Here is a 17268-nt window from a genome sequence, read left to right on the forward strand (position 1 = left end):
TCTTGACTCTCAACGATTAACTTCCCGCACTCAACCACCTCCCTCCCAGGAATTCATGAACTAATGCAGAATACCTCGACTCTCCCCATGCTAACCATCCACTAAAACCAAACTCCTGGAGAAAGACTACAATGGCGGTGCCAAATCTCGCTGCAAAGCTAGGCCTCCGCATAGCTGTGGAAGGCTGTGGTCATGGTACCCTGCACGCTATATATGCGTCCATCAAGAAGTCTTGCGAGGTGAAAGGCTGGGATGGCGTGGATCTTTTGATTATAGGTGGAGATTTTCAGGTATGTTGCGGCATGTGTTTACCAGCGTAATTAACGTTGTCAGGCAGTTCGCAATGCCCATGACCTAAAGGCAATCGCTATGCCGGAGAAGTACCACGAAATGGGTGACTTCCATGAATACTACTCTGGTGCCCGAACCGCGCCGTACCTAACCATCTTCATTGGAGGCAACCATGAAGCAAGCAACTACTTGTGGGAGCTCTACTATGGAGGCTGGGTTGCGCCAAAGATTTATTACATGGGAGCTGCAAACGTCGTTCGACTTGGACCACTTCGCATAGCTGGACTGTCAGGCATATGGAAAGGCTATGACTACGGGAAACCCCACCATGAACGTTTACCATACAACAACGATGATATTAGGAGTATCTACCACGTCAGGGAGCTAGATACGCGTAAGCTTCTCCAGATCCGCTCACAAGTCGACGTTGGAATTAGCCATGATTGGCCACGCGGGATGGAGTGGAAAGGAAACCACCGCCAGCTGTTTTCTTTTAAGCGCCACTTCGAGGACGATGCTAAACAAGGTATTCTCGGAAACATTGCCGCCACTCAGGTATTAGAGCGCCTTCGACCTGCGTATTGGTTCAGCGCGCACATGCATGTTAGATATTCTGCTATCTGGGATCATAAGCATACTCCAGCTCCGGTATCCGCCTCAGCAGTGGTTAACAGCAACAGTGAGATTTCATTGGGTGTCGATGGTGTTCAATCTGCTCCAGTGCTGAAGAACGAAGACGAAATTGACCTCGACATGGGCGATGACATCGCGCCGCAGGCGACCAATTCCGGATTGGAACAGAGGAATAAGGTGACCGACATCGCGAATCTGAACGGACCGAATGGAGAATTAGATGAAGTGCCGCAGAATGTCAGAGATCTACTCCCGGAGTCGTTCGCTCACCCGCCTACCGACAGGATTGTAACACTTCCTTTCCCCGCAGAGATAACAAACAAGAGCACGCAATTCTTAGCTCTAGACAAGTGCTTAACGGGCAGGCATTTTCTCCAGCTTTTGGAGATAGAACCCCTAACTCCGGGGGATGTCCAACGTCCATTGGATTTGCAATATGATAAAGAATGGCTAGCCATTACTCGTGTCTTCGCGAGCGACCTTCAACTAGGTGATCCGGACGCACAGGTACCTCGTAACAGAGGAGACGCGTTCTACAAACCTCTTATCGACCAAGAGATGGAGTGGGTAGAGGAGAATGTTGTCAAGCCTTCCAGAATGACTATACCGGAAGATTTTCAACAGACAGCCCCAGTCTACGACGCGGCGAAGGGTATACGCGTCGATGGACAACCGCAAGAGTACACCAATCTCCACACTCAAGCTTTCTGCGATCTTCTACAGATCCCTAATGCATTCAACACGTCTGACGATGAAAGGAAGAGGATGATGCAACAGGGTCCAAGGCCCAATATAGAGCGGCCTGGTCGAGGTGGGTTTAGGGGTGGTTATAGAGGCGGAAATAGAGGGCGAGGTCGTGGTCGCGGTGGTGCGAGGGGACGAGGAGCGTTCAATCCCAATCATGAACAAGTCGGCCGAGGCAGGGGACGTGGAAAGTGATGAAAGAGTTGGTGCTGAAGCGGACCGACACCGACTACGTAGACGACGACCCATATCACACACATGACGGTAATTGCAACAGAGACAGTATTGGGTATGCCTATTGCAGGGCGGCAGATGACGGAAGCACTATTCTAGCGCCACGGCCGCCCGATGGATGACGGATTCAGAACATTTAGCAGCAAGGCGTTGGTGCTCCGATACCCGGTGTGTGGGCAGAAAATGAACAGTTGATGCACTATGATGTCGTTTGGGCAGAGACGTGCATAAGCAAAGTATTAGAACAATATTGCAAAGCACCTCTCGGAGAAACTGAATAGGATGGCAATCACAGCCGACAAGCCGCTGTATTAGCTGGTGTCTTAGGGAATTCAGCCAAGGTGTGGTCAGGAGGGCTGTGTTGTGGATGCCGCCAAAATACGTCATTGGCTATGAATACGGAATTGCCCTCGTGCACATTCTGTTGGAGGAAGATTCGAGCGAGAGCAACCACCACCAACACATGCACACACGTTTCAACAATAACAATATCAGATCTGAGAGGAAGGATAGAGATGTGGTGTTGAGCCAACGTGTTGATCAATGCCGATCACATCCGCGCTGTGTTGGGTTGATTAAGTCTTCTGCAGACTGTGGCGAAAGACATGCGCAAGGCTCTTCGTGGCTGTCGGCTGGTGTCGGTCTGCGATCAGGAAGAGGCGACGCCATGCCATCTTCCATCTAATGCATCCTACGAAGTTGGGAGGCAGTCTGATGGCACAATTCACAGCTCCTCGGGCCTATTTTCGGGTACTCAAGGGGACGGCTCGCCTCACCACGCGCTTCCCACAACCGGTTTCCTGCTGGTTCATCAGTCCTTCGTCGCCAAAGCATGCGATTATCAGCGGCACTGGTCTGTGCAGCGCATCCAGGAGCACCACTTCCGTCATCCTTGCCCAGCGTCCCCCGACACACCACAGGTTCGAGATTGGTCAGGATCAGCGCAAGAAGACCCTGGATTGACACGCGGACCCTGGGCCCCGTGGTGAATGGCCCAGTCCGCGTGCTCTCTCTATCTCAAGGTTAAAAGTCTGCCTCTTCCCCCTGAATTGGCTAGACCGCCACTTGACTCTTGACCAGCATAATATCGCGATCGTTTCGAGGGTTGAGCAACCCTTTCAATTATCACTTTTGTTATTCTTGTTCATGCGCAAGACGTTCGGAGGTCTAGACCTTGAACATTTTGTTTGGACCAAGGCGGGAATACCAGACTATCGTTTCAGCGGACACCCTACCAAAATCTCTTGTATCCTATCTCCCGACCCTGTATTTGTCAACAAACTCTACTCTCTATATCAACTCTTGGAAATCAAACTTTCGATCAATTCCCCCAAGGCCAGGCTTCGCTCCCTTTCAAGCCTTACCACCACCAAAATGACTTCCAAGTTTACCGAGATCCTCGAGCCCTCCGAGGCCCCCACCTACTCCCACCCTCACCTCAATGTCTCCCTAGAAGATATCCTCGCTGAGGAAGGCCGCAGACGATCCGGTTCAGAATCGTCTTCGAGATCTGGAAGCGATATCCCTAAGTCACTTACAGACGATTCAAAAGGAAAGAGCCCTAGGAGGAGGGCATTCACATTCGGAAGCAAGAAAGAGAGACGAACGAGTTGAGCAAAGTAAGCGGGAGAGTGAGGCTACGGAGAGCGAGCGAGAAGCGCAACACTAGCACCTAGTTCCGAGTGAGGAGAGCCGATATCCAGAGCGAAACCGCCGGAGATGCGAACACATCCCACCTGAATCCACCACAGCCACTAAGTCGACTGTCCGCTATGATGAAGGAGAAGCGCCACGCACAGAGCGATGACATGTCGAGCCCCAAGCAACTAAAAGTCTCTCTGGCAACCACCTTTCACACATTCTTGTGGCCTCTACTGTTGGCAGGAATCATCATATTTCTAATACCCCGGAGTTGGTAATGGCTTGGAGCCAATGACACCAAAAGGCATCAGAAAAAATCTCTAAGTATTGAGAGTTCAACTTCGTTGGAGAAGGCAAGCGAGCCGATTTTTCAAAAATTCCACATATTATTACTTTCAATGTATATTTTACCACTGTCTCTGTTCACTCTCCAATGTGAATGCCTCCCTTGTCTGCGTTTCCAAGGTAACTACCATGCTTTCCGATCATAATGAGTAAGGTCATCCCTTCCTAATCAACCAAAGAACCCCAGCTTCTCACCAAGCTTCGTTCCAAGACCTATCAACTCACTAACCTGAAGTACCTTATCTCATCCTTTCCTCAATTCCCATCGCATTCTTACATACTCGCTTCAAACCTACATATCAAACCACCCCCACAATGTCCGCCCCCTCCTCCACGCAACCCTTCATCGCGATCGAAGAATCCTACCTCTCGCCCGACATTCCCACCACCTTATCTCCAAACCCTCGTGACCCAGCACTCCACCTCATTCCCGCTCCCACCCTCTCCAAACTCAAAAACATCGGCCCAGCACGCATCCGTGACATGCGCGCCTCAGGCACCGCCATGCAAATCCTCTCCCACATTCCCCTCGACCTCCCTCTCAAGACATGCCAGAGAATTAACGACATGCTGTATTCGAATATTGTCACGAACTCGGATCGGTTTGCTGCAATGGCGTTGCTGCCGGTGGGAGATGCGAAGGATGCGGCGAGTGAGTTGCAAAGATGTGTTACGAAGTATAAGTTTGTGGGGTGTGTGTTGGGGATTAGGAAGGGTGGAGTGCAGCTTGATGGGACGGAGTGGGATGGGGTTTGGACCATGGCGGAAAAGTATAAGGTGCCGGTTGCGTTGAGGCCAGTTTGGCCGTGTGGGGAGGAGGTGAGTTTCTCCTTTCTTCATAGAAGCTTCCTTGCTGTTATGGATTAGAAGAGAATTAGAAGAGAAAGATACGGTCTAATGGGGTTGCAGGTCTCCGAATATACTGGCCTATATCCCCAATCTCTAATCTGCCCCCTTGTCACAGTCCTCTACCCACACCATACAACCTCTCCGCTTCTTCTTCTTCGTCTCTATGCCTCAGGCCTTTTTGAACGACACCCTCACTTGCGGCTCATCCTTTCCCAAAACGGCCACTCAATTCCCTCTCTCCTCCCACGCATCCAATCCCTTCTAGCGTCCACTCCCGACTTTAAACCGGTTCGGAAATTCTTCGAGGTTTGGCAATACAACATTTACATCTCGACAGCTGATATAATGGATGTGAGCAGTCTGAGGGCTTTGGTGGAAAGGATTCCTGTGGATAGAGTCTTGTGGGCTGGGAATTATCCATGGGAAGAGAAGGGAGCAAAGAATATTTTGTGGGAATGCAGGGAAATGGGGGTCTTGGGGAAAGAGGAGTGGGAGGAGATTGCTTGGAAGAACGCAGAGAGATTGTTTGGGGTGAAGACTGGAGTTGCGGACAAAGGAGGCGCCGCGGGTATGAGAGGGAGGAGGGCAAGTTTTGGATGAAGGACGGTTGGTATGATGGTAAAGTTGTGACTTAGTTGAACTAGAGAGTGGCTGAGGTTCTGGTCGGCTTTCCAGGGGCCCAAGTAGAAGAACAGTGTGAGCATAGCACCCTATAGGAGTCTGGGGGGAAGAAACTCGGCATCATTAGTATATCGTTCATTTATACCATGAAGACCCCATCGTGACATATGCGCCTCCCATAGTATAATCATGATTCCCGGCTCCCCGCATCCATCAAATCCGTCGAGCCCAATCACACCTATTTCTTGCCTGACTTTTTAATACCCTGCTGTCCAGTGTTCATGGGTCCTTTGCCCTTCGCCTTACCAGCCATCTCCTCTCGTGCCTTCTTGTCTATCTCCAAGTCAGTCTCCATTCGTCCAGTGCATCTGGGAGCAAATGGCAACTGTCACGCACCAGCTTGCTGCTTAGCCTTGAATGCAAGGTCATCCTCATCAAGCTCCTTGGCCTGCTTCTTAGGCTTTTTGTTGTGAAGAGGATTTGTTCCAGCTGTATTGCGCTCCTGTCAGCCTCTGAATCCTCTTGAATCCCTCTGAACCATCTCCACGTCTCCGTGTCGGAGATTAGATGGGGCGACTTACCTCCTTGTCCTGAAGGCATGTTGGAGGATTTGTGCTTGGAAACCGGGGTTTGGGATTTTACTTGAATTTGGAGGCGTTGGGTGTTGGAGAGTGGTGAACGAGGGCTGAGGTTTTTGGGTGAGACGAAGGCGGGCGCTTGTGGTGACAGAGGATCCAGATTCATGACTGGCGATGAAAAGTGGGATGGTGGGGCACGTGCGAGCCACGGTGGCGGGTAATTGTGGCGCATGCTCATGTGAAAAGTGCACACGAGACAGACTTCACTTCACCGAAGCAGTGCTTTTCAGCGTTCCACAGACGCAGTGAAGTATATCTGAATCCCCGGTGTTGGCGCCTATTTGGTTCCTGCATCTTGTTTCTCACAAATATGCCTCCTGTGACCCCGCAAATAAATCCTATCCTAAATTCTTAAGTTCGAACACTGTCCTGGACGCTTGTTAATGGCCTAACCTGTTAATGGCCTAACCTGTTAATGGTGTCGAATACTAAGGCATTCCTTAATAATGAGACCGTGTTTCTTCTACTGGGAGTAGTAGCCGTCGTCCCTTTCCAGCGAAAGGAGAGACCACTCGCGTTGTCGCATAGGTGATTCATAAGACAAATGATCCAAAGGTGCTCCACCTTCTTAATCTAAAGCCCCGACATCTCGCGATCATCATTAGACTGGTGGCGCTAAAGGGCTAAACCGGGAAGATGCCGACTCTCTGACCGTCCTTCCTCAACTACCTACAATGTTGAATCCATTGCGAGAAATCTAGTAAGGGTATCGACAACCTGGAGCATGCTAACGACTGCTGAATGCTTCTTTCAGCCACTTCCCTCCTCCGCAAGGCTTAGGACACTGGCAGCGTGAAGCAGGCGTGACAGAATGCCATGTGGGTTCCAGTCCAGGAAATATTACCAAGTCTAGGCATATCCCCCGCAAATCCAAAGTCTTCTTCCGGCATTAGCTCTCTTGCTAGTAATTAACTCTTCGCCTCGGCCCTTTCTAGGCTCATCTTCTCCCGAATCCGACTTCCCATGGTCGGACAATCTCCCTTCTCTCCATTGGTGGGAAATAAATCTCTCGGGTTGTGATAACAGGGCCACCAACCAAACAGCAGGTTTTTGGAGAAAGGCACGACACGTGGAAACACTTTGGGACCCCGGATTTCGACTACCATGGACTATTGAGTTGGAGTAGTCGTTCGGCAGAGAGTAGTAGCTATGATTCGTGTGATATTTTTGAAGGTGTACACATGGACCCAACAACCCGGTACTTGCAGCCCTTCTCTTGGTGTCGACATGGGATGAAGTGGATCCTGTGCACAGGGCTAGGTTCATATATTTATCGCATATATATCTTGCAGGCGTTCTCCACCTCTTAGTTTTGACACTCACAAACTCAGCTTTGGTTCCAGGGGTTCATGTAAACTGCAGAGTTCAAAGTTTTGTCCTTCATTCCAGAGCCCTTCGCCATTCAAGCGTTCTCTTCGGAAGGTCTGCCATCATGGTAACCTCTAAAAGAGTGTACAATTGGTAATTTTCAAGATACTCGATTCCCTCATTTCGGCTGCTAACGCCAACTAATCAGGTACATCTCTCTCGTGGCGGCATCATGTATGGTGCTATACGGCTACGATGCTTCTGTTTTCAATGCAGTCCAAGGCTCAAAACATTGGGTCGCTTACTTCAACCACCCTGTATGTGCTCCACAGCACATCGCTGGTCTTGAGATCTCATGTCCAAAAGAATTCCCAAACCATTGGAGCCATCAATACCGCATACACAGTTGGAGCGGTCGTTGCGGGTTTTTTCCTTGGAGGGCCATTGGCAGATTTTGGTGGACGTAGGATGGGCATGACTGTTGGCGCTGCTCTCGTCATCATTGCGACATTCATGCAGACTTTCTCCCCTCGAGGCAATGTTGGCTGCTTCATTGGAGGCCGTGTCCTCATTGGTATTGGACAGGGTTTGGCATTGAGTACGTGCAATGTCCTTGAAATGAAATGCGATCCTGACGTTGCGTAGCCGCTGGCCCCATCTACATTGGCGAATTGGCACCATCGGAAATTCGTGGAATGATCATGTCATTCTGGCAGATGTTCTACTCTGTGGGCTCCTTCATTGCGTAGGATCTTCCCTGAATATGAAGTCCTTCGCAGGGCTGACAGCGATAGCTACTGGGTTAATTATGCCTGCTCTAAGCACACCAAGACTCTGGGAGAATGGGACTGGAAAATGGTTGTCATATTCCAACTCCTCATGCCAGTGCTTATCATCGCTCAGGTCTATTTTATCCCTGAGACGCCTCGGTGGTACATCCAGCACGGAAATCGTATTGAAGATGCCCGGAAGTCTCTCTACAAAGTCCGGGACACAGATCAAGAGGTCGAAGACGAGATCCTCGCTATCCGTGAAGCTATTGAATTCGAAAAGGAAGCCATCTCAAGCGGGTATTCTGCTCTCTGGAAAGACAAGTCAGTGCGAAAGCGCATGTACCTTGCTCTTATCATCAATGCCGGACAACAAATTACTGGTCAAGGAACGCTCAACTCATACAGCACAATCATCTATAAGAAGGTATTTAAGGATGCCTCCCAGATTGCCTTGATTAACGCTCTCAATGCAACCTTTGGAATAATATTCACGTTAAACGCCACATGGACCGTCGATCGTTTTGGAAGGAAGTTCCTTTTGATCACCGGAGCCGTCGGAATGGCCATTTGCATGTTGATTGTCGCCACCGTGGAAACTCAAACTCCCAGTCCCAGCGGTGCCAAAACAGTTCCTGTCGGCATTTCCATCGTATTTCTGATGTTCCTATTCGCCTTCTTTTGTACGTTTCTCTATTTCCCTCCCCCCGCCCTCACGTATTTTAGCTAACACATTACAGATAAACCATCCTGGGGAGCAACAGTCTGGATCTTCACTTCTGAAATCTTCTCCATGAACGTCCGTGCACAAGCCGTCGGAATGTGTTCGCAAACCCAAAACGTTGCAAACTCGATTGTCCAGCAATTCTTCCCAACCTTCCTCGACAACTGCGGTTTCTACGCCTTCTACATGTTTGCTGGTATCAATGGGCTTCTCGCTGCTTTCGTATGGTGGTTCTTGCCTGAGACGAAGAAGGTCTGCTTGGAGGAGATTGATACATTGTTCGGTGGAACAAATCATGTTGAGAAGGGTGCTGAGATTGTAGGTGCAGAGGACCCGCATCACGCCCGATTGGAGAGTATTCATATTAGTGAAGATGGGAAGGCTGTGACGGAGAGGAGAGATACGCAAAAGGCGTAGGAGAAGAATTATCTGGCTCCTTTTCTCACATCATATCAGCACCCACTACAAAGCAGGAATAGGGTGGTATTCGTCTACTGCATTATTGGCTTGGATTAAGAGTAATTTTAAAGGTATTGGTTATAGTCTTAATCCAGATCTACATTTATTACGTTTGCTCTTTGTAGAGTTAAAACTGGCATGCTCCATCTTAACTAAAGTCGTTCTAACTAAATCTGGCACGACACAGGCTTGTGTCGTGGGACCCTCTCGGTTAGTTTTTTATACTATGTTTTTCTTTATACTTTGTTTTTTCTATGCGATGTCTTTTTTATACTATGTGTAACGATTCGCTTGAATCGTTCCATTCAAAGTTACCTGGGGAACCTTATATCTGAAGGTTCCTCGTATCTGCTCCGGCCTGGCCCTGCCCCCTGCTATACCCCTATTCCCCTAAGTATTTAGTCGCACCTCTCCCCTTAGCTAGCTTAGTAGTTTTCTAATATCCTTTTGTACAAGGCCTATAGGTGTTAATAATATTCCTAAGTCCCCATGCACTCCCATATGCCTCTGAGTGGATTCATACCGCATTTGGATCTATTGTCTTGCCTGTGCTGTTACATAAAGTTTATAACACGCTTTAGCTATAGCTAAGGTAAAATGCTTACTACTAAATGTAAGGACGGAGCTCTGTACCACTGCGCCAATACAACCAAAAAGGTGCGAATAATCAACCAACGGTTGATCTTGCGTACAGAATAGTATATATACCCGTCGCACGTAAGCGCCATCTCGGCCTTACTCTAGAGCTAAATAACTACTTACCTAAAATTAGAAAAGAAAATCTTTAGCCTAAAGGTATTAAAGAAGGTCTAGCTCCGAGTCGCTAAGGGATAGCAGTTGTACCTTTAAATACTGAGGTGACTAGGTTTGAAGAGTAGTGTAGTGTTCGCCAACACATCGTATGTAGTTTGACCTCTATGCCGTCAATGCTGATTATGCTGCACTTGTTACTCCTGGCTTCCAGTCGCAACTGTCCCGCTGATTGAAGCATTCCCCATGTCCCAATTCATCGCAGACCAGTCCACGTAATCCATCTGAATATCTTGTATAGAGAGCCCAGGTAAATCAGCGCCTGACCCCAGCCCCGAGAATGCATAGTCATTGTGCACGCCCATGATATGAGATGTGTTGTAAACATCATGGCCCATGGACGTGGACATGAGAAAGTCGGTCGACTCCATCTCCATAGCATCCTGTGGTTGCTGAACGCCAGGATTTTCTCCATCTGGTGCCATCCGTGCCAAGCGCTGCCTGATGGACAACACAATCTGCGGCGTTTCCAACGAGGATCCGGTCTCATTGAATGCAGCCTCGCGAGCGTCCCACGCCTGGAGGATAAAACTCGCTAATAATTCGAAGAAGCGAGATCCTCCAGATAGCAAGTCTTGGCTTGCGTGGTAGTTATCGCTCATGACTTGCCAGGCCGCTGTGGCCTTGGCACTCATCGGCCGCCATTTCAGATATTGAACTGTTTGAATGTATCCAACAAAAGGAAAGTGGGAATGGATCATCCAGATGAATCCTTTCGTAAAGGGTGAGGTCACAAGCTTTGTGTTACATTCAAGCATGCTGAGCGCGTAAGAAAGGGCGGCTTCCCGTTGAGTCTCAGCCTGATGTAGGGGTGAGCCAGCGTATCGGGAATGGTGTTCCATGAGGCAGAATTTCGCAATGCTTCCTCGTGTCGTCCAGATGGTCATGAAGTGAAGCGGGTTGTCTAGGTTACAAAAATTGAGATACTTGGCCTCGATTGTCTTTTCAAAGCGAACTGTCTCCCCACCTTCTGTATCAGGGCGGCGCTGTAAATCTCCGTCAGTGGGCTTCAGAGATGGACAGTAATAGCCGAGGTGGAACATGGTGTGGCGAAGGAAGTCCCCAAGTTCACTGCGCACAACGGCGAAAAGCGCGTCAGTCGACTTCCCTTGCACCTGTGGAGGCTCTTTCATATCTTGTCGGAGGTCTGAATCATTGACATTGAGAGGGACTCTGCAGTCCCACGTGGGAAGTAACGACGAAACTTGAAAATCGGCCATCTCTCCAATGCGAGTGTCGAAAAGGATGAGTGACCACCAAAGCCTTCGGCTCATTTCAGCCTCGAGGACAGTGAATTTGGCCAAGACGGCTTCGTTGTGGATGCCCATGCGTTGCGCAATACGAACGGCAACGCCAAGCATCGAGGACAGAGACTCAGGAGTTGTGTTGGGCCTGATCGAGACCTACAATCATCAGAACGAGAGTCAGTACATGCAGCCGATAGACGTACGAGATAGAGGTAGAGTGCGGTTAAACAGTCGCGGCTGGTACACCGCAGAAAGCTACTGTTCAGCAGAGCTTGTTGACAGCCAAGTTGATATCTCACCAAGAGGTCAGACTTGGGGGACGCAAACATGGCCCGACAGTCATCCTCGCTGAGACTTGAGATGGCCATGCAGTAGATGCTAAACATAAGCGCCTCCAGTTCGGGCTTGATGTTCAAAACGTCTCCTGCAGCTTCTATGATCCGTCCTTGCAGGCTTGGAGTATGTGTGACTTTCAGCAGCGGGTTCACGTTGTCAAGGTAGAGCTGCCAAAGTTGAAACACCTGGACCGGCTGGGGGTGCAGAGTATACATAGCGACAACCGTCTGGGGCCAACCAAACAGAAGGTGATGGTCATTCTCAATCGCTTCATCCCACGCCTTCTTGAATACAATTGGCTGTACTTCATCATCTGAAGAGTCGTCTTTATCGCGGTCACGGACCTACTTCGACTATTGGTCAATATAGCACGAGCCGGGTGGACACGTTAGGAGATTACCTCTTCACGCATGACGTGGAACATGCGCCTGTAACATATCAATTAGCGCATGGTGGGACATGACAGCAATTCTTGGACAACGCGTACTTGGCCTTATACACCTTCGTTCTCTCAGGAATAGGTGTGATTGTACCAGGCTGGCCATTGTCATTGGCAGCTGCAGTACTGTTTCCTAGCTCTTCATCATCCGAATCATAGGAGGCTTTCCCAGTGGAAGCGGGAGAGTTCTTGTGTTCAGTCAAATGGGGGTTGAGGTGCAGCGGTTCGCACTTGATGTTGTGCTGGTTCAGGAGATCCTCGTAGTGACGAAGACGCACTAGCAGTTCTCTCTCGGGGAATTGGCGTCTTCGGCGGCGCGAGGCTTGAGTTGCTTGTACACATTGCACCCGGGCCTTGACGCAAGTGGCGCAAGGATAGTTGTGATCGCACTTCACTTTCCGCTGCTGGCAAAGGACACATGCCAGGAGGCGTCGGGGTTTCGACTTCGTAGGCTGGCGGGATTCGGAGGCGGAGGCGGAGGCTGGAGTCTCTGATGTGGCCGGGAGCATCGACATATCGACGCGACAGTGTTGGCCGAGTCGTGAGGGTCGCCGCAATTGCGCCACGGTCAAGTAGCCGGGCGCCGGCCCGAGCCGTGTTTCACGTGATTACGGAGTTATCGTCACGTAACCGCGTAAGACCTACACGAGCGGCTTTGTACAAGGACTGGTGATCTTGGCTAGTAGACGTTCCAAGTCAATAGCTATCGTTCTATTTATTCTCTTCCAACGCCACAGGTCCTCAATCCTTGACTCGCTGAAAAACCACAGTAGGACTTTGACGAGAACTTATCTCATGGGTCAGACGCTCCCCCGAAGTTCATCCGGGCCGACCACAACGCTGTATTTCGTGGTGTAAACCTTCTCGCAACCGTTTCTGCGGTCCGTGCCCGGGGGCTACACCTCGCCTCGGCAATCGGTGTTATATTGCCTGCAGTACCAATTGCCGACACACGGTGGATCCTCAAGAACAGACCTGATTCAACAACGAAAAGAGTTCCACTTTCGTCACCACGTTCGACAACACCTCCTGTAGCTGAGCCATATCTAAATTATAATGATTATAATAGACCTCGTTGCTGAACTGAAGGTCTGAGGTGCTATGAGGTCTAAACATAGGTTTGGGACACCAAGTCCACATGTGATAGGCCAGCTCAAGGAGGGACTCAGGCTTACCGATTCCCTTTACTTTGCGCAACCTAGAGGGCTGCGGCTGCTAATCAACTCACGGCTTGGCACCTCTCGCTTATATAGACACCCTATCATCGATCAATACATCACTTCTTTCATAACTCTTGCCAGCTCCAGGCTGACAGATTGCCATCTAATCTTGGCGCCTAATACATTATGACCGACCTCTTTATCTCCCAGATCAAGTAATAGACGATGGCACGAGGAGTAATGTGTAATATGTAACCAGAATCCTTGGACCCTCATCAAAGCAGAAGAGATACCTATCCTTGATAACCCAATCTAGGGCTTTTGCCTTGCTGTCTTTAAAACTTACTATAAAGGTAAGATGTAGATCAAAATGTTGAGGCTGAAGTACGGAGTACAAGGACATATGAGGAGGAGCAGAGCTTGAGTTTCCCTATCTACCTTGCTTTCTATTGATCCCATGCAAAACTTCTCGCTTCCGAGATGGTGGATCTCCTATCCTCGATGCATGCGATAAGTTTCCACTTCGTAGCCTAATATTCTGACTGAATGTTGTTTACTCACATTGGGAACAGATAATAGAATATCGTCACACTCGACTCGTCAACTCAGCTATTCTTCTCTTCATCCGCTAGAGGGGATTTAGCTCCGTCGCCAGAGCCCTGGCGCGTACTCTTCCACTCCAGCCCAGCTACACCAAGGAAAGCCGACGCCGTGAGGATCACCCCAGCTTTGAACACGTCCTGGAGCGCCGCGTTATATGCCTTAAGAATCACCGGCTTTAGTTCTGGAGGCAGCGAGCTGATCAGTCCGGTAACACCGCCAGACGTAACAAGCAACTCGTTGAACCCAGAAACTCCGGTAAGCTTCTTCAGGAGCTGGTTATCCAGTATATTCGTCCCTATTGGGACGCCAATCGCTCCACCTAGGAGCTGACCGAAGAACAACAAGGCCATTCCGACCGGAACATCCTGTGACGACAGAACTGTCTGGATAGCGATAATTGGTGTCTGCATCGAAAGGCCCATGCCGAATCCAAATACAACCTGATAACCGATCCATTTTGCATGGCCTGTGTCGACTTCGAGTAGAACGAAAAGTCCAGCTCCAACAGCCATGATAGCAACTCCTAGGATCCCGACTGGCGTATAGTATCCAAGCTTCTGAGTGATGCCCCCAAAGACAATTGATCCGACAAGCATTGACAACATCAAGGGAAGGAGCTTGATGCCGGCTTTCACCGCAGAGTCGTCTTTGACGGTTTGAAACCAAACCGGAAGGTAATAGACTGTGAAGCAAGGTTAGTCGCAAGATTGTGACACCTAACAGAAGATTTTATACTTACTAATGACGTACATCCCAGCACCGATAAAAGACATTTGCCACAGACCTGCAACGACGCTACGTTGCTTGAATAACCGAGAAGGGACCATTGCTGTCTTTGGGAGCAACACCTGGACAGCAACGAAAGAGACAAGTAAAATTGACATGACAGTCAATAATGCGACAAGGCGGCTGCTATTCCACTACATGCTGTCAGTTCATCATGGTTTTCGCTGCAGTGGAAGGAAACTCACCGCATACGCTTGGCCTCCCCACTGAAGTGCTAGCACTAAGCAGATTACACCAGGTATGAGACACAAAGCACCAAGGGGATCCAATTGCCACAGCTTCTCTCTCCAGGAGAAGCTAACAGTTTTTGAGTTGGGGACTTTGATGGTGAACGCCCGGACGAGCATGACCACTCCACCAATGGGTAGGTTGATGTAAAAGCACCATCGCCACGTGGTATTCGAGGTGAGCGCACCGCCGATTAATGGCCCCAGGATGATAGCAATTCCAAAGACGGTGCCCAGAAGGCCGTTCATTCCTGGTTGCTTCTTAAGAGGGACAATGCGGGTAATAGTCACCGCCTATACGAGATCAATTAAGAGTAGGGATGATATTGTGACAATGGAGCACTCACAGATCCGGCAAGTATACCAGCCGCACCAATTCCTGCCACTGATCTTCCAATGATGAATGCTATCGAGTTAGGAGCAGCTCCACAGATAGCAGAGCCAATCTCAAAGAGCAAGATGCTCAGGATTAGGACCGCCTTCACACTGTACATGGAGTAGATCTTTCCAAACATGAGCTGGAAGGCGCCGCATGTCATAAGATATGCGCTTGCGTACCAGCCGATGTCAGGAAGAGATCTGAAGTCGTTGGTGATATTAGGAATGGCCTGGTCAGATTCGGTTAGCAATAACCTCCCGCGACAACAACTATACAGTCGTACTGTAGTGATAATGGTTCTGTCCAAAGCAATCAAGAACATGGCCATCAAAGATGTGACCGTCAAGAGCACAATTGTTGTGAGGGGTTGCTTCTGGAATGTTTCATCGCTGGCATTGCTTGGATCGATGTTGTTGGCGTCATGGATATATTGAGAAGTCTCTTCGTTCAGTGCCGCCTCCGATGGCGGATTGGCGACGACGTGCTGCTTCGAGTGTTGTGAGACCATAGTGTGTCTGGTGAGAGGTCGAATTTCGTGGATCTTAATATCTAGATGTGGTAGGCAGAGTATGTGCCGTGGTGTTCTACTTTACAGTCTTTGGTGTCTCAGGAGGATATGTCGATATTGATAGTTTGTGAAGAAGAGAGCGGGAGCGAGCTAATTTGTGCATAATAAGGCTGCCGCGCCCGTCAAATATTGGAATTTAAAACGATCTTATCGGTGTTCAGCAACTTTTCGGCGCAGGCAAAGTCCATTTCACGTGACTTGACGGACTTCGCAAAAGACCGATTGCACGGCCTCAGTGAGTCCGATGAATCACGTGGCGTTTGTGCTTCCCAATCAATACAACACGATGGACGGGCTATTGACTGACAGCGCCAATGGAACATGATAGGCTTCTTGATACTGCATTCAGGAATGAACCCCACTCGTTGCAAAGCAGACGCGGCTTCCGAAACAGATCTGATGTTTTTCGGCTCTCTCGACACCATTGCCAATGTCGGTCGCCATCTAATCCGTGTAGGACGCTCTATCCCGCACCGCTGCGACGAGGTCACTGGCCGCACGGTCTGGTGACAACTGCTGTACTCCGCCCGTCGATCTTTGGTTGGGAGTACGATTATATATGAGATCTGATCTTTCCCGCCGCAATCCGAACCGTGGGACGTTATCGAATACCGTATATCGTTCCATGCCAGAATACTTCTATAGATTCCTTCTAATTGGCTGGAATGGAATCCATCAAATTTCGCACACGAAAATGCTCTCCAAACTTCTTGGCACTCTCCACCCTCTCAACCCACATACTACACTCCTGCCTCAAGCTTTATTCCTCTCCTCCTTATCATCTTTGCTTCTTTTGTCACATTCCAATTCCTACAAGATGCTCTCCTATTCCACCATTTGCACTTCCAATGCCTGTAACCCACTTCGCTTTCGCTGTTTGTCTGAGAGAGCCACGACGACGATGACGTCAGTGATTATTCTCGTCCTTCTCGTCCTTCTCGTCCTTCTTGTGTTTTCTTGGCTTATACCTTGCATGCGCTCCAGTGGAACTTAACACAAGACAACGGAACATGCCCTAACTCCCTTGGCAGCTGTTCTCAGATAAACTCCACTGGGTGAAGATCCTACTCCCAAGCCTTGTCCCCATCTGTCTCCAAGTCTTTCGGTTTACGATGCAACTTCTCGGCGGCGGGGACGGTGAAGACTCCACAACCCAAATCAGTATCGACAAATCAGAAGTCTTGAATGCTTGAAGATGGTGTGAGGATCGGGCATACCGTAATAAGTAAATTTTTTATTAAACAGTCTTACTTTATTATATCTTATCTAAATTAGTTTTAAATTAGCTTTAAATACTATTTAAACACTATAAATAAAGACTATTAGTGTAACAGCGCAGGCAAGACAATGGGTCCGAATGCGGTAGGAATCCACTCAGAGGCATATGGGAGTGCGTGGGGACTCAGAAACCTGGGAATTCCATTGACACCTATAGGCCTTGTACGAAAGGATATCA

At 49.2% G+C, this 17268-nt stretch overlaps 7 protein-coding genes across 7 annotated transcripts; 4 read left to right on the forward strand and 3 right to left on the reverse strand.

The window, feature by feature from the left end:
* Nucleotides 1–131: 131 nt before the first annotated feature.
* Nucleotides 132–1863, forward strand: BDR25DRAFT_221343 (uncharacterized protein; the record flags this gene model as incomplete). Its single annotated transcript, XM_033685029.1, has 2 exons — nt 132–290; nt 334–1863. The coding sequence occupies 2 exons, from the start codon at nt 132–134 to the stop codon at nt 1861–1863; spliced, it is 1689 nt and encodes a 562-aa protein (XP_033548961.1).
* A 2340-nt stretch (nt 1864–4203) lies between these two features.
* On the forward strand, nt 4204–5337 carry BDR25DRAFT_313305 (uncharacterized protein; the record flags this gene model as incomplete). Its single annotated transcript, XM_033691370.1, has 2 exons — nt 4204–4707; nt 4756–5337. The coding sequence occupies 2 exons, from the start codon at nt 4204–4206 to the stop codon at nt 5335–5337; spliced, it is 1086 nt and encodes a 361-aa protein (XP_033548962.1).
* Nucleotides 5338–5344: 7 nt separating this feature from the next.
* BDR25DRAFT_302894 (translation machinery associated TMA7) lies at nt 5345–6078 on the reverse strand. Its single transcript, XM_033689899.1, has 3 exons — nt 5940–6078; nt 5755–5847; nt 5345–5691 (listed from the first exon to the last, which is right to left on the reverse strand). The coding sequence occupies exons 1-3, from the start codon at nt 5956–5958 to the stop codon at nt 5597–5599; spliced, it is 207 nt and encodes a 68-aa protein (XP_033548963.1). The 5' UTR covers nt 5959–6078; the 3' UTR covers nt 5345–5596.
* Nucleotides 6079–7338: 1260 nt separating this feature from the next.
* BDR25DRAFT_333534 (sugar transporter) lies at nt 7339–9215 on the forward strand (the record flags this gene model as incomplete). Its single annotated transcript, XM_033692845.1, has 6 exons — nt 7339–7457; nt 7513–7621; nt 7671–7902; nt 7950–8049; nt 8099–8757; nt 8815–9215. Exons 1-6 carry the CDS (start codon nt 7429–7431, stop codon nt 9213–9215), a joined length of 1530 nt encoding a protein of 509 aa, XP_033548964.1. The 5' UTR covers nt 7339–7428.
* Nucleotides 9216–9860: 645 nt separating this feature from the next.
* On the reverse strand, nt 9861–12615 carry BDR25DRAFT_284602 (uncharacterized protein). The gene is made up of 4 exons (XM_033688122.1): nt 12138–12615; nt 12051–12078; nt 11518–11994; nt 9861–11470 (listed from the first exon to the last, which is right to left on the reverse strand). Exons 1-4 carry the CDS (start codon nt 12602–12604, stop codon nt 10205–10207), a joined length of 2238 nt encoding a protein of 745 aa, XP_033548965.1. The 5' UTR covers nt 12605–12615; the 3' UTR covers nt 9861–10204.
* Nucleotides 12616–13690: 1075 nt separating this feature from the next.
* Nucleotides 13691–15925, reverse strand: BDR25DRAFT_259531 (putative MFS aflatoxin efflux pump). The gene is made up of 5 exons (XM_033686591.1): nt 15528–15925; nt 15213–15473; nt 14824–15159; nt 14592–14772; nt 13691–14534 (listed from the first exon to the last, which is right to left on the reverse strand). The coding sequence occupies exons 1-5, from the start codon at nt 15750–15752 to the stop codon at nt 13855–13857; spliced, it is 1683 nt and encodes a 560-aa protein (XP_033548966.1). The 5' UTR covers nt 15753–15925; the 3' UTR covers nt 13691–13854.
* Nucleotides 15926–16163: 238 nt separating this feature from the next.
* On the forward strand, nt 16164–17005 carry BDR25DRAFT_353856 (uncharacterized protein; the record flags this gene model as incomplete). The annotated part of the gene is made up of 4 exons (XM_033695225.1): nt 16164–16244; nt 16270–16687; nt 16724–16795; nt 16854–17005. The coding sequence occupies 4 exons, from the start codon at nt 16164–16166 to the stop codon at nt 17003–17005; spliced, it is 723 nt and encodes a 240-aa protein (XP_033548967.1).
* Nucleotides 17006–17268: the final 263 nt, after the last annotated feature.

The sequence above is a fragment of the Lindgomyces ingoldianus genome, assembly GCF_010093535.1.
Source record: "Lindgomyces ingoldianus strain ATCC 200398 unplaced genomic scaffold BDR25scaffold_12, whole genome shotgun sequence".
NCBI lineage: Eukaryota > Fungi > Ascomycota > Dothideomycetes > Pleosporales > Lindgomycetaceae > Lindgomyces > Lindgomyces ingoldianus.